Source organism: Crotalus tigris, unplaced genomic scaffold (assembly GCF_016545835.1).
Source record: "Crotalus tigris isolate CLP2741 ecotype Arizona unplaced genomic scaffold, ASM1654583v1 scf7180000024339.11422700, whole genome shotgun sequence".
Classification (NCBI taxonomy): domain Eukaryota; kingdom Metazoa; phylum Chordata; class Lepidosauria; order Squamata; family Viperidae; genus Crotalus; species Crotalus tigris.
The window spans coordinates 7668300-7685338 of NW_024100509.1; the positions used below are offsets into that span (position 1 = coordinate 7668300).

The 17039-nt window shown below is 41.9% G+C and overlaps 1 protein-coding gene across 4 annotated transcripts in view; it reads right to left on the bottom strand.

Moving 5' to 3' along the window:
* LOC120300202 (phosphodiesterase 4D interacting protein) overlaps positions 1-17039 on the bottom strand; it is a 247225-nt gene that overhangs the window by 153194 nt on the left and 76992 nt on the right. For all 4 annotated transcript variants that reach the window (XM_039325907.1, XM_039325906.1, XM_039325904.1 and 1 more), the window contains one exon: positions 7904-8012. In XM_039325907.1, coding sequence (XP_039181841.1) covers positions 7904-8012 — 109 coding nt within the window. The remainder of the gene's footprint in view (positions 1-7903; positions 8013-17039) is intronic.

Below are 17039 nucleotides of genomic sequence, written 5' to 3' on the forward strand. Positions count from 1 at the left end.
GCAAAGACACCACTAAGGGTGACTGCTTGCATGAGTGATTACTTTGGGTGAAGTTCACTCTGTGCCCTCTAGGGGCTGTTGGTTACCTTGGGTGAATTCAGGAAACTTGCTCTTTGACTATCAGAGGTTCACTCTGCATAGTTAGAAATTTCAGTGAAGTACCTTCTTTCACCTCTGGGGGTACTATTAACTTGGGTTGGTGCAAGCCTGCTACTTGCTGATCAAGGTGGGGTGGGGTGCTTTCCTTTCAGCAGGACTGTAAGGCAAAAGGCCTGTAGTGTAATTTTTTAAGAAATTACTCAGCTTACATTAAACTCCAACTTCGGTCTTTAGGAATGTTCAGTTATAATGATTAGCATTCCAGAGTCAATAAATTTGCACATAAATTCACTGGTTTAGTCTGTTTTGCAAATATTAAATTCAGACTTTGCTAGCAAGTAAAATAATGTGTGGCTGCTGTTTGCAGATTGCCACTAGAGGGTGTTACTGCATTGCTATTTGCAGGAGGGGGCTCTGTTGTCTTTGTAACCAAAAGCCTATTTTTTTCCCCATTGAGATTCCTCGCATTCCAAGGGGAGGGGGAGATAAGTCAGTATTCTCTCACCAGTTGCTGGGTTACCATGACAACAAATGGGTTAATGACTTCAAAGGGGTCAGCATAGGGTGCAAGCTTGGCTTTGCTGAACCTTTTCAAAACAGCTTTTGCATAAAGAAATCAGCCTTCTCTGGCTAACAGCTTTGCAGTCAAGAAGATACAGATATGGTTATTGCTTTGTAACTGCAAGCAGAAAGACTCAACATACATGCTTGCTTTTCCTTGAAGAGAAATTAGTCTATGCCGCCACTTAATGAAGATATATCTAGATTGCTCAAACATTTTCATACTCGTTACTCTGATAAATCTGACTAACCACTATGTTTCATTTTTCTCTCCCTGTTATTATTTTCTCTTCTCCAGGTAGATCTTTCTTTTTTTTATGGTCCTCAGTGTTTTTCTTTTTTATGCCCTGATTTTCGGGTTCTGCCATTCTATTGGGGGGGAAACCTAGGGGTCTTCTGCAATGTACTTCTTTGGTTTGTTCTGTCCTCTTTGTTTATTCTATCCTCTATCTTACTTTGGGGTGTGAAAGAAATGTGCCTCCAGCCATCTGCCTTATCTCCAGTCGGATTGGAAGAAGCCGTGGAGAAACCTGACAGCCTTGAGAGTGGTGCCTTATTGGTTCTTTCTCACAACAACTTAACACCTATGGATTGGTTCAATCCAAACCAGCCAGATGGACATTTAGGGAGGGGTTCGAAAGGATTCTTTTAATGTAACATTTCACACAAAATCCTCAGATTCTGCCTTACTATCCTGTTATCAATACCTTGCAATAAAAGTTCCTGTTGAGACAATGCAAGTTTCAAGAGTTCTGCTTTCTTGAGAGAATTAATTGAAGCAGGTCCTTACACCTATCTCTTAGTTCTGGTTGCCACAGTACAAGTAGGATTCTGAATTGGGAAGAATGCAGAGGAGCTTGGAGACTAATTCTATGAAGAACTGGATATGTTTAGGTTAGAGAAGAGAAGACTAAGAGGAGATATAATAGCAAATTTCCAATAGTTAAAGGGTTATCAAAGGGAAGAGGAGATGGACTTATTTTTGCACAGATAGGACAAGAACTAATCAATGGAAGCAGAGGGAGATCCAAACTCAAGCTTTAGTACAATTCTGGTAGATTTGTTTATTTATTTATTTATTTAATTTATAGGCTGCACATCTTACCTCAAGGTAACTCTGGGTGGCTTACAATTATAAACTGTATAAACTAAAAATATAAATTAGTACAAAATTCAAACACTACTGCCCAATTAAAAGATGGGGAGGATGGAAGCAGGATGGGGATGGGGGAGAGTGGAATCAGTTGTTAATTGATCAACCACCTCCACTGTGATGCTCCCCCATTGGAGCCCCAAGTTAACTGGCAGAGCCAGATCTTTAAGCTCTTACGGAAGATCAGGAAAGTTGGGGCCAACCTCACTCTGGGGGCAAGATGTTCCACAGGGCATGTGCAATGGTAGAGAATGCTCTTCTGCATACCACCAGCCCGAATAATCAGGCTGGTGGGGCCCACCACAATGTCACTGTTTCTCAATAAAAGTTCCATCATCTCAAAAGGAACCTTTATTGAGAGACACATAAACATACATACATACATACATACATACGTATGGGTATGGGTATATACAGTATACTGTGTATATATGTTTATATATACTGTGTGTGTATCTGTCTGTCTATCTGTCTGTCTATCTATCTATCTATCTATCTATCTATCTATCTATCTATCTATCTATCATCTATTCTTTTGAGAATGGACATCAGACAGAACCTTGTGTACCCCATCTACACGTCTCTCCATGTAGATATAGTACAATTAAGCACTACTCATTGAGTGTGGTTAGTCAGCCAGTTACAAATACATCTGTGGGGATGTTGTTTATCTCACATTTTTCTAGCTTACCAAGAAGTAGGTGGTTATCTACTTTGTCAAATGGCTTATCGAAATCCAAGTCTACTATGTTCATTAATTTAATCATTTTGTCAAAGAATGAGTTAAGCAGCTCTGCTTTCTTTCTACTGCCCATTACTCCCTTGCCATGTTCTCCCATTAGTGGACCAATTGTTTCCTTGACTTTTTTCTTGTTTTTTATATGTTGAAAGAATTTTTTTTATTGTTTTTGTTATTTGTTGGAAGTCTTACTTCACTCTGAGTCTTAGCTTTCCTGACTTCATTCTTGCAAGGTTGGGCTATTTGTTGGTACTCTGCCTTAGTTATGTGTCCCTCCTTCCATTTTTTTAATTTATCATTTTTGTCATTCAGTTTATCAGAGAGATCTTTGTGCAGCCATGCTGGTTTCTTCTTGGATTTTTTCTTTTTCTTTTTAGTGATATTAAGCTAAATTGGGCTTTTATAATCATATTTTTCAGAGTTTCCCAAGCTTCTTGAGTTGTTTTCCCCTATGGTTACACAGCCATACAGATCAAACAAAGTGTACAGTGTACAGTCACCATGGGCCTTGCTGCTTAATGGTTTCAACTGTAATAGGAAACTTTCCTTAGAACAAAAGGAACCATGGATTATAACCATAGATGCAAACTAAACACTGCCATCTACTGGCTGAATACTTCTATAGTTGTTGCAATACAAAATACATTGCAACATGTATTCCAACAATCTTTGATTTTTGCTCCAGGTGATAACATGCCTGCCTAGACTGACTATCTGGTCTGCAGACTATAGTTTTTGTTCCCCTAAAAATTGAATCTCCTATCACCAATATCACCCTTTTTCCCTAGGGAAGTTGGGGATATTTTCCTTCCTATCACAGGAATGCTGGATGTTCTTTTTTTAGAAACTATTGATGACTGCTCTTTTATAGGTGTCTGCATATTTTCTTCCAGGGGAGGATATGAAAGTGATTGTTCAGTTCCAGAGAGGCTTCATTGGATTGGGCTAAGGTAGATAGTAGGGACTTTGCTCTTGGTTGTTGTTTTCTTTTAAAAGTGACATGTTTCCATAGGTTTTCCTCTTTAGGGTTATATATAGGGACTTTTTTTCAGAAGCTATTTGTTCCCTATTGTGTTCTGTTTGAGTGTATTGTGTTTTCTTATTTAGGTTCATATACGGGGTCATTTTTAAAAGAAGTTGTTTGCTCCCTGTTGTGTTTAATTTTGGTGTAGTCTTCTTATTTACATTGCGGTTTCTTGCTTTGTTCATTGAGTTTCAGAATGGGTAGAGTTGCCTCTAGCAATTCATATAATTTACATTTGATACATTTACATAATTCATATAATTTACATTTGATAAATGCATGGTTGGAGTCTTCTTTGGTTATAAACTCAAACATATGACATGTTTTGCAAGTCACTATAATGTCTCTATTTCCATGACTTTTTGTTTGTTGTGAGGGGGGTTTTCACGGCCCTGCTAGACTTGGGGTATATCTGCTGCTTAGTCAGCCTGAGGATTGTGGACTTGTTGGGACTAAGATTTAAGAGACTAAAGCAACCCATGAGGTTTGAGCAAGTGGATGACCCACTTAGGGGGTGGGGGTGGGGGTGCTTGCAACCTGCCTGACTGAACCAGTGAGCCTAAGGATGGGAGCTACATAGAGACTATTCAGTATATTGTAGTCCCAAAGATGGAGAGACAATGATACTGGGATTGTCGTGGCTGAAAAAGTGGAACTGGGAAAGCAAAAATCGACTGGGAAAGCAACAAGTGGCGGCTGAGGATTAAAGCTGAGAAAGAACTAGGGGTGGAAAACAGCTGAAAGTTAGATGAGCACAATCAGCTGTGAAAGTGAAAGCAGAGGCAATCAACACTTTAGTTGAGAGCAGTCCAGCAGAGCCAAGTATTCCAAAAGAGCATTGAGATCTGGCGGAAGTATTTAATGAGCAGGAATTGGATATGTTCCTCCTCACTGCCCCGCAGACTGTGCAGGCAAAACTCTCCAAACCAAAAATGTACTCTATGATTCTGGGGGTGATGGAGAAGTGCTGAGCCTTTGTGGACAAGAATTTAGCTAGGGACTTCATCCAGCCAGCTAAATCCAAGGTGGTGGTACTAATGTTCTTTAAAGAGAAAAAAGATGGATCATTGAGACTGTGCATGGATTTTAGTGGGATTAATGGTGTGTGCATGGAAAATATGGGCCCCTCCCCCTTGTGAAAGACATGCTGAGGCACCTATCCAAGGGGAAGGTGTTCACAAAGTTGGATTTGAGAGAGGCGTACTACCGTGTGAGGATCAAAGAGGGAAATGAATGGAAGATTGCTTTTAATTGTCCCTTGGGATGCTATCAATTCAGAATGATACCTTTGGGACTACAGGTAGCACCAATGATGTTAACGAGGCACTGCATGATCACCTGTACAAGGGGGGGCTGGTTTACCTAGATGATATTCTCATCTACTCTTAGACAATGGAGGAGCACATGAAGCTAGTGAGGGAAGTGCTACAAAAGCTACTGAGGGCTAAACTTTATCTCAAACTAGCCAAGTGCGACTTCCACAAAAGTAGCTTGGACTATTTGTGGTACCACATATCAAGCAAGGGGGTGGAAATGGACCCTGGGAAAGTGAAAGCCATATTAGAGTGGGAAGCCCCCGCCAAACCCAGAGGCAACTGCAGAACTTTCTGGGGTTTGCCAACTTCTACCGACAATTCATCCCCTCCTTTGCACAAATAACCTTACCTATCACAGAGCTATTAAAGATGGGAGGGGGAGCATTGAAACCCAAGGTGAGCCAGCTGCTCAATTAAACTATGGACTGTCAAGCAGCTTTTGAAAAACTCAAGCGGCTTTTCATGGCTGAGCCAACCCTTAAACACCCAAATCCAACAGCACCCTTTGTAATCCAAGCTGATGCTAGCAATGTAGCCGTGGCAGCAGTCCTGCTTCAAAAGAACCAAGAAGCCATGTGCCTAAACCTCACATAAACTAACTGACACCAAGAAGCACTCAGCAGTGTGGGAGAATACAAGAGTTCCAGGGAGGAAATAGTTAACTCGATCATCCCTCAGGGCAGCTGGCAGCGCAAAACTCCATGAGGCCAATTCTGCTGACTTTCCCTCAGCCATCTGATAGTCAGATCACCCAGAAACTGAGAATTAGAATTAGAATAACAGAGTTGAAAGGGACCTTGTAGGCCATCTAGTCCAACACCCCACCTAAGCTGGAGACCCTACACCATTTCTGAGAGATGGCAGTCCAGTCTCTTCTTAAAAGCTTCCAGTGATGAAACTCACATAACATCTGAAGGCAAACTGTTCCATTGGTTGATTTTTCTCACTGTCAGAAAATTTCTCCTTGAATCTCTCCTTGATCAGTTTCCATCCCCTCCTCTCTGTGACAGCACCTCAAACCGTTCCCATTCTCACACACACATTCCTCCAAAATCCTTTCTTCTTTCTCTCTCTCTGTCTCTCTGTCTCTCTCTCACTGCTTCTCTTACAAAAGCCTTTTCTCTTCTGCCTCTTTCTCTGGAGTCTTTTCTTCTCTCCCTCTCCCACCAAAACTGCCTCCTTTTATAGCCTCTCCTGTCTCTGCCCCTCCTCCTTCTTTCTCTTCTAGGTGAACCAGAAGTGCTGATCCTGGGAACTTTGTCTCACCCCAAGCATCCCTGCAGCTCCTGAGGACTCTCTCATGGCAAGTCCTATGCTGCGCCTCTTTGGCTTGTTCCCTCCCCTGCTACAGATGGCTGGGCTGGGCTGGACAGGGCTGTGTACCACCTGCCAGGTGCCAACCTGTGGTATGCATACCTTCAGTTGAAAAGCCCTGGTGTAAACTGTTCTGTTTTCTGCTTGGTTCAGCATTGAGGAGGCAGCAATAGAAACAAGTACTTCTTTATTGAAGTCAAAACAGAAACTAACAAGCATTGCTTTGCCCCTATTTATACATTCAGCTCTGGGCGGCGTCAGCCAACGAGAGCACAGTATTCTCCCGCTGAAATGCATAATAAACAGCCTTGCAGACAGCAAGTCTGGCTAGCAGGCCACGTGGTCTGCTAACCATTCCTGCACAGATTTCAGCCATCTGCTTCATAGGTTTAACTCAATACATTACATAAACTACCAGCACAACAACTGGACTGAGGTCCTCCCATTTGCCTAAGTAGCATACAATAATTCCGTCCATAGCAGCACAGGCTTCATCCCATTCAAAATGCCCATGGGCCAAGTCTTTGCCTTAATACCTGAATTACCCATGACCACCCCCTCTGTCACCTCTCTCAAAGACTAGGTGACTCGATTACAAAACATCTGGCCAGTGGCTAGAAAATCACTGGAAGAGGCAAGAGATGTCTATAAAAAACAAGCAGACAAAAATGCACAAAGCCTAGGGGCTTTAATGTAGGAGATTGGGAGTATTTATCTACCAAGTACTTGCAATCCAGACAACCCTTGAAAAAACTGGGACCCAAATATGTTGAACCTTTTCCCATTAAACTCCTGGTTAAACCAGTCACAGTAGAACCTGAACTCCCCAAATCACTCAGACACATCCATCCAATCTTCTATTGCTGTCTGCTGAAACCTCAGGCACTTTCCCCCCTGCACCCAATACCACTACCTCCACCTGAGCCTCTCGTGATCGAAGGTGAACAGCATTTTGAAGTCAGACTTTCTGGGTTCCAGCAAACAGCACAGGAAGATCCAGTACTTAGTGGCATAGAAAGACTTTCCGCCTTCTGAAATGGAGTGGGTGGACCTCAAACAGGTTACAGCTGCCAAACTCCTCAAATACCCTGACAAACCAAATGATCTAACCCTGGTTTTCTTGTTCTCTATCTTTCTCTTTTGCAGGACTAACATCCTTGCCAAGGGGGGCAGCATGTCAGGATCTCCATTGTCATCCTGGTGCCTTGCTGCGTTCCTACCATCAAAGGGGAGGGGGGGAGGCATTTGGGTCAATCCACACCTGTGTATCAATTGGTGGGAAAGGGGAGGGGGAAGTGACAATGGAAGAAAACCAAATCACCAAACCAGTTTGTACTAGGATCTTCAAGGCCATTTGCCCTGAGAATGGAATGTTACCAGTTTCACACCTCGGAGTTTCTCAAAACATCATACCAGTATCACATTGGCTGGCTGGGAGACTGGTCACAGGGGGGAGGGATTGAGAGTCGGAAAGAATATCTTTGTATTTTGCTCAGGAACACCAGATGCCACCTGACTTTATTGCAACCAGTTTCTTTCAGTAAAAGTTCATTTGCTTCAACTAAATGGAGTTGTGAGTCTTACTTTCCTGAGAGAATAGTCTGGGGCAGGTCTGACATTTGTCTATAGCCACAACAGTAAATTATGCAATAGTATGGCTTGACTGAGTCAATCAAAATAGTCAGTATTTTTCTTACCTCATGTAGTGTCTGGATTTTTTTCTCCAGGTTCTCACAGACAACCTTATTCTTTGGTTGATGACAGATCTTGGCTTCATCTTTATTGCTCTGGTTCTCTGCTTCTGTCCTGAAATTCATAGTTTCAATTGATGGTCAAAGAATGAAAAATATGCTTTCTTTCTAATATATAGTAAACCATAGTATTCTGCAAGTTTTGCCAAACAACATTGGTCCAACAACAACAAAGTCTGGCAAATTTGGCTGTTCTAGGTTTCAGTGGAAATAAACTAGTTGTAAACTCTGAGTGATTTCATAGGATAAGTGGGGCATGGTTGATGTGTGCATCATCCTTTCTTCTCTCTCCTGCATTATCTGTATACAAGGCTGCCTCTTCTTTGCCACTGCCATTGCCAATGTTCCACTACCCATATGCCACCATTCTGCCCACCCCATACCTTACTACTTTGCCTCTACTCAGCCATTGCCTCCATAGATATATCAGCCTATATAGTATATTTGTTCCTTACTGTGATTACAGTATTTCATGAGTAAAAAATAGTCTCCCAGCATGGGCTACCCCAATGATCAACCTGGCCTTAGATTGAGTCGAGGTAAGAATCAATAAATCTTGCCAGAAAGTGGCTGTAATTCACCTAACACTTTTTAGTGATTGTACTGATTGTAACCTGTAACTCAAGCTAAAAAGGAGAAACAAGGACAAGAATTCCTATCAATTTCACCATGACTCCCATACAATAGCAAGAGAACAGCATAATGGCAAGAAGAGTTCACCTATGGCAGCAGTCAGGAATATTCCAAATGGAACTGGAAGACAAAAAATGCCATCGCCCACCACTAAATTAATTTAAAAAAGTAAAAAAAATTGGGCATGTGAAATTCACTATTAGCAGAAACAGCCCCAAATGTGTAATGCATTCATTTGAACAGCTGTCAAAATCCAGCTCTTTCTCCAATGTAAACTGACTGGACTTTTTAATATAGACTTTTATACTACTTCCTAAAGACTCTGTTCTACTTCTTTAGGAGTTGTAAACAGTGCCACAAGAAAAAAACTATTGTTGCCTGCTTATAGTGGAATTATAAACAAACTACACAAAGAAAAACAAAGTCATAGGGAAAGAATCTAACAACAACGTTACATGCAAACTGTGTGCAATGTTTATATTCCTACCTATGGAGGACTCAAATTACACTTATAATAAGTGTGAACTAGTTAGATTACAGAAAAAGTGAAAACTCTTGAGGCAAGTCAAGCCACTGTTGAAAGGTTTGGATTTGTCCTTCAAGCCAGGAGAAGGAGGATGACATAACGAGTGAAAAGAATGAAGACATGAAACAAACTGCTAGGAAAGGAAATAGTTTATTCCAACAACAACCAGCATGTTCTTGGGGGCTGCTGGCAAATTGGATTGGTGAGTGTGTGGGTTTTAATATGTTTTGAGTATCACATACATTTTATAAAACATAAAGAAAAAGATACGGTTTCCTTCTAGGTCAGTCCAAGGTTTTTGCACTAGGAAGATTAAAGACACCATTGGCTGAAAGACTCTGCTCCTGTGGCTGAGAAGAGGTGGAGACCATTGGACACATACTCCTTCGATGTTCCTTCTATAGAGCTATTCGGAAAAACCATATCCTCCCCATAATTGATAGATATCCTGGTCGTTCTGAAAGTATTTATCTCCAGTGACTGCTTAAGGATGAGCAGCCAGTGATCACGGCACAGGTGGCTAGATTCTGTGTAGCAGCATTGGGGATTCACCGGAAACATAAATAAACATTTTAGATCTTTTTAATAATCTTTTATAATTAATTTTATTACGTGTTTTTATCCAGCATTAGACTAGGAAAATTGGGATATTTGCACGGATCTCCATGCAGCTTTGGAGGAGCCCTTGCACCATATATGCTTTAATCAGTTTTCTTACAGATATTTTGTATTGTGGTATGCATGGGAGAGGCCCTGCTTTAACCCATATTTTAATTTGGGTAGCCCCTTTCAGAAAATCTACTTTGGTGGAATCCGAGATCCATAGCGAGGGTGGCAGATCCTGTAAGTCTGGGTGTAGTGGATTTTCTTTTGAAGGGAGGTGGGTAGCTAGGTAATGTGTACACCTGATGGGGATATCTAGTGTAAGTCTGTCAGGAGATTGAGGGCAGATTTTGAAGGAGTGATCTAGGGATAAAGGTCCTATTTCTACTCATTTGTGAATTCCACAGTTATAATTTTCCTCCCATCCTGATGATGTTATTCTCTTGTCCCTGATACCATCAACCCTTTAAATGAGGGTTGTGTAATTAGAGATGCTGTTGCTCCAGTATCGCCTAGACACTCATAGGCTTTCCCTCCTATTGTGAGGGTTACGAGGGCTTCACTTTTGGGGTCATTCCTTAGAGCAGGGGTGTCAAACTGCCAGCCCATGGACCAGATGCATCATCTGGAAGCCACGCCCACCCCATTTGCCAGCAATGGCAAAACCATCCCGATACGTTGCGCGACGTCACGTGATGTCATGAGTTTGACATGTCTGCTTTAGAGGGATAGTGAGGCCAGTGAAAGTTGAACTAAACTTCACTGGTCCCATATCTAGTTATAATATTTCAAAATCATCCCCAAACTGCAAATGATGAGGTTGCCCTGGAGACTTCTGAGTTCTTTGTGGGATGGGAGACCCTTTGGAGAATGGGGCTTCTGGTGGGGGGTAGTGATTTCAGGATCCTGAAAAATTTTCCCTGTACTCCTTCCTGAAATGTCCCTCTTTTTCACATTTAAAGCAATATTGACATCTTTTCCTGGGCCATTCTTCCTCTCCGTGCTGGAGGCATTTTTTCTGCCAGTCTGAAGACCAGTAATTAGAATGTCTCCTGTCATTTTAAAGGACTGCAAACATTTTCAGGTTTTCCTTCCTTTCTGCCTTTCTTTTCCCCCCTCTCTCCCCCCCCCCCTCTCTCTCCTTCTTTTCTCTCCTTGTCTTCATCTTTTAACTTTTCCCTTTGACACCAAATTGGCAATTCTGATATTTCCATGGTGGACCAGTTAGATACAATCCTATGAAAGTGACCTCTTATGTTACTGGCTGACTGCTCAATGAAAGAGGCTAGGATTCCTGGCTCTTGGCCTTGCTCATGTCATGATGGGCATAGGCAACCCCTGTGTTTAGGAGACAGACCCAGAAAACATAGGGCGTCTCTCCCTCCCAATATATTGAAATTCTGACCAGTTCAATGGTTTTCACCCAATTTCCTGTAGATCCAGCCTTAGTGCTTTTAATATTTTGTATTTGAAAGTATCATTTATCAGTCAAATTTGGTTGCCTGCTTCATCCCTGAACAAAATCCATTCTTTATATAATTGGCACACATGTGTCTTTTGGTCCCTGCCTGGACGAGCAACCTCTTTTTGTTCCAGACATCTAGCAATCTCCCTAGCAGAAATTCTGGCAGGACCCTTGAGCCTGAATTTCTCATAGCTCTTGGTACCATTTAGGTTGAGCTCCTGCTTTATATGTCAAGATTCCCTTGCAGAACTTCCTGCAATCTTTGGATTGACTCTTTTGCAGAGACTTCTGCATGGCAAGGCTCCTTTCCACCCCGAAAAGGCTTCCTTTAGCCTTTTACATATTGAGCAACAGGGTCTGGGAGGACTCTAGTCTTTTATCAGAGTACAGCAATGAAGAAGGCGAGGAGGACCCCATAGTGAGTCGGCCCATTCCACCTTTTGCCATTCTCACCAGACTGATAGTACCCAAAACAGGGGCTCATATGAATCTGAGCATCCTAAAAGACTTAGGGTGCTCTTGGTGCTTAATTAATTTATCCACTGTACTGAAACTGGGCATCCAAGCCAAGCTATTGCCTCATCCCATTGGGTTTGAGCAGGCCGATGGGTTCCTCATCAGAGTTGCCCCTGCCACGCCCCCAACCAAACTTGTACATTTAGAAATGGGTTGGCATTGGGAAATCATCCATTTTGTGGTGGTTCCGAAGATGACTGAAGCTGTAATTTTCAGGCTCAAGGGCCCTGCCAGAATTTCTGCTAGGGAGCTTGACAAATGGCTTCCTCACATCTGATGGGAAGATGGAATGCGCAAATTAAGACTGGGGACAGGATCCTCCCCACCTGATACTGATAATAAAACAAAGACACTGGCCACCTGCGAAACTCATGGGGAGTCCCGCGAAATCCTAAAAACTGTAGCCAAAAAGCTGCTGGGGATTCAACTTGTCCCTGCTGAGTACCAAGATTTGGCAGAAGCCTTTAATGAGAAGGAATGTGACATCCTCCCCTCACACCGGGTTACGGACTGTGCTATTGAAATTCTGCCCGATGCCAGGCTCCCCAAACCAAGGATGTACTCTATGACACCCAAAAAGATGAAAGAACTAAGAGAGTATGTTGATAAAAACTTAGCTAGGGGTTTCATTCAGCCAGCCAAATCACCCATGGCCACTCCTGTACTTTTCAAGGAAAAGAAAGATGGCTCTCTTAGATTATGCATCAATTTCAGGTCTTTCAACATTGTCAGTATGGCAAATACGTACCCTCTTCTCCTGATGAAGGACATGTTAGCCCACCTGGCTAAAGAGAAAATTTTTACCAAGCTGGATTTAAGAGAAGCTTATTATAGGATCTGGATTAGGGAGGGGGACGAATAGAAACCAGCCTTTAATTGCCCTTTGGGGAGTTTCCAATTTAAAGTGATGCCTTTTGAACTGCAAGGGGCCCCTGCTATATTTATGCAATTGATAAATCAAGTGCTCCATAATAGTTTTGGTTTATCTTGATGACATCCTTATCTACACTGAAACCATGGATGAACACATCAAATTAGTCCATGAGGTATTAAGGAAACTGTTGAAAGCCAAACTGTATGCAAAACTGTCAAAGTGTGGATTTCAGCAGACAGGCCTTGACTATCTGGGGTATCGGATTTTGAATGAGGGGATAGAAATGGACCCTGCCAAAGTCAAAGCACATATACTGACTCCATGGTGCCCCAAAGAGGATTATTTTTGACAGAGGGGTCCAGTTTACTGCAAAGTTCTGGAGGGAGTTTGTTAAACTGATTGGGTCCTCCCAGAGGCTTTCATCTACTTTTCATCTGAATGGAACTGCTGAGAAAGCTAATGCAATGGTGGAACAGTACCTCAGATGTTATGTAAATTACCAGCAGTCTAATTGGGCTGATCTTTTACCTTTTGCAGAGGTAGCCTACAATAATACTGTGCATAGTAGCACTGGTCTCACCTCATTCAAAATAGTGACAGATCAAGATTTTGTGCACATGCCTGAGTTCCCACAGGAGCCTCCTGCTTCCCAGACTTTGGACCAATGGGTGATATCTTTCCAGGGGGTTTGGGTGAACATGAAGAAGGCTACTAAGGTTTACAAGGAGCAAACAGACAAACAACGTTCCCCTCAAAACCCTTTTTATGTTGGACAATTAGTTTATCTCTCAACAAAATATCTACGGTTAAAGTTGCCCAGCAAAAAATTGGGTCCAAAATTCCTTGGCCCTTTCCCCATTATCAGAATCATAAACCCTGTGACAGTGGAGTTAAAACTTCCACGATTGTTGGGGAGAGTTCACCCGGTGTTTCATTGCAGTCTTTTGAAACCAATGTCAAAATCCACTTTAAGACCTATTCCAAAAGAGTCGCCTGGTCCAATGGTGGTAGAGGGAGAGACGCATTATGAGATAAAATGTATTCTCAATTCTAGGCTGTAAAAGGGAAAATTACAATACCTTGTTCAGTGGAAAGGTTACCCTCTTTCAGAGGCTACATGGGTGAAATGTACAGATATGAAGGCAAATAGATTGATAAGAAAGTTTTATGATAAATATCCTCACAAGCCTCAAGGGGATACCTAACCTGATTTTTGTTTTCCCTGCCGGAGACTCTTTCTTTCTGAAGAGGAGCTGACTGTCAACTTTGAAAATGAGCGTGGCTGCCAGCCATTTTCCCTACTCATTTTCACTTGACACATAGCATGGAGAGACGGTTTTTTACCAGGTGCTTTGCTAGACTGAACAGATTTTCTCCCATGGGAACCAAGGTCATCAGCTGCTCCTGGGACTGCAGGCTAGGCATTTTGTGAAAAGCCCACCAAGAAGATGTATTGGGGACCATAGTAGCTTGCATAGCTTTAGGGGTGGGATTTCTTAACTTTCTATTGGAAATTGTTACGTGTCTATTCAGACTTGGTTTCACTTTTGATGTGCCGATACTTTGTATCAATAAACATGTTCTTTGAGAAACTTACAAGCCTCGGAATTCTGCTTTATTTGTCTCTGTCTGTCAGAACCATGACATTGGAATCTGTATGAAAATAATAATAATAATTATAATTATAATAATAATTATTATTATTATTACTACTACTACTACTAACTGGTGTGGTAGCTGATGCAGTACAACAGCATCTAATTGAAAACAATCTCTTTCCACCTGAGCAGAAAGCAAACCGCCCCAATAGCAGAGGAGCAAAAGATCAACTCCTAATAGACAAAATGATCTTGGAAAACTGCAAGAAAAGGAAGACCAACCTGAATGTGGCATGGATTGACTACAAAAAGGCATTTGACTCTTTGCCACATGACTGGATAATCAAGTGCCTAGAAATAACAGGAGTCAGTAGAAACATCAGAAAATTTGTGCAAAGATCGATGGCACAATGGGAGACATAGTTGCAGATCAATGGTGAGAGACTGGGAGAGGTTAATATCAAGAGAGGAATATTTCAAGGAGATTCATTGTCACCATTATTATTTGTTATTGCACTGTTTCTTCTGTCAACAATACTGAATAACTCAGGACATGGCTATCAAACATCAAAAACATCTACCAGACTATCCCATCTCCTTTACATGGATGATCTGAAGCTGTATGGAAAAACATCATCTGAAATAGAATCGCTGCTCAACACTGTCCGTATATATAGCCAAGATATTGTAATGGAGTTTGGCTTGGACAAATGTGCCACACTTACTATCAAACAAGGAAAAATAGTGAAAACTGAAGGAATCAAGATGCCCCACGAAAATAACATTAAGAGTCTGGATGAGGAAGATTACTACAAATACTTGGGTATCCTTCAAGCTGACAACATCAAGCATACTGAAGTCAAGAAAAAGATTAGAGGTGAATACATCAAGAGAGTGAAGAAGATCTTAAAGTCCAAACTCAATGGAGGAAATACCATAAAGGCAATCAACACCTGGGCAATCCCAGTCATTAGGTACACAGCTGGAATAGTGGACTGGACTCAAGCAGAACTAAAAGCAATGGATAGGCAGACCAGAAAAATAATGACAATGAATCATGCCCTTCATCCACGCAGTGACATTGATAGACTTTATCTACCAAGGCAAATAGGTGGGCGTGGAATGCTACAAGTACATCAGATGGTTGAAGAAGAAAAAATGGCTTTGGAAGAATATCTGAAGAACAATGATGAAGATGCACTGAAATTAGTATATCAGGAAGGCTTACTAGACTACTGGAGAGACCAAACTGGCCTACAAGGAAGACCAAATGAAGAACAGAATAGAGGCATGGGAAGACAAAGCACTACATGGCCAATACATTAAAAAAATAGCTGGGAAAGCAGATAATAACAAGACCTGGCAATGGCTAAGAGCAGGAAAATTGAAGAAAGAGACCGAGGGACTAATTCTGGCTGCACAAGACCAAGCCTTAAGGACAAATGCATACAAAGTCAAAATTGAGAAGACAGCAACAGACAGTAAGTGCCGCCTATGCAAAGAAGCTGAAGAAACAGTGGACCACTTGGTAAGCTGTTGCAAGAAGATTGCACAGACTGACTACAAGCAGCGGCATGACAAAGTAGCAACAATGGTGCATTGGAAGATCTGCAAAAAATATCATTTGCCTGTAAGCAAAAACTGGTGGGATCATAAAATAGAGAAAGTCATAGAAAATGATAAAATTAAACTGCTCTGGGACTTCAGAATTCAAACAGACAAGCACCTGCAACATAACACCCCAGGCTTAACAATTGTCGATAAGAAAGACAAAAAAGTCTGGATAGTGGGCGTGGCAGTGCCTGGAGACAGCAGAATAGAAGAAAGAACTGGAGAAGATAACAAAATACAAAGACCTACAAATAGAAATAGAAAGACTGTGGCAAAAGCAAGCAAGGGTAGTACCAATAGTAATAGGCTCCTTGGGTGCAATCCCAAAACAACTGGAGCACCACTTGAACACCATTGGCATTGACAAATTCGCTATTAGTCAATTGCAAAAGGCGGCCTTACTAGGAACTGCTTCCATCCTGCGACGATATCTGTAATACCATCAAACATCCACATCTGCCTATCCCAGGTCCTGGGTAAGGACTCGATAGGTAGACAAAATGCCAAATCCAGTCTGAACATCTGGCTGACTGTGCGATGATCCATAGTAGTAGTAGTAGTAATAATAATAATGATGATGATGATGTCATCGAGTCCAACCCCCTGCTCAGGCAGGAAACCCTACACCATTTCAGACAAATGGCTGTCCAGTCTCTTCTTAAAAAAGTGGAGCATTCACCATTTCTGGAGGCAGGTTGATCCATTGGTTAATTGTTCTAACTGTCAGGAAGTTTCTCCTTAGTTCTAGGTTGCTTCTCTCCTTGATTAGTTTCCATCCGTTGCTTCTTGTCCTGCCCTCAGGTGCTTTGGAGAATAGCTTGACTCCCTCTTCTTTGTGGAAGCCCCTGAGATATTAGAACACTGCTATCTTGCCCCCCCCCCTCGTCCTTCTCTTCATTAAACTAGACATATCCAATTCCAGCAACCGTTCCTTATATGTTTTAGCCTCCAGTCCCCTAATCATCTTTGTTGCTCTTCTCTGTACTCTTTCTAGAGTCTCAGCATCTTTTTTACATCGTGGTGATCAGAACTGGATGCAGTATTCCAAGTGTGGCCTTACCAAGGCATTGTAAAGTGGTATTAATACTTCATGTGATCTTGATTCTATCCCTCTGTTAATGCAGCCCAGCACTGTGTTGGCTTTTTTGGCAGCTGCAGCACACTGCTGGCTCATATTAAAGTGATTGTCCACTAGGACTCTGAGATCCCTCTCACAGTTGCTACTATTGAGCAAGGTACCCCCTATACTATACCTG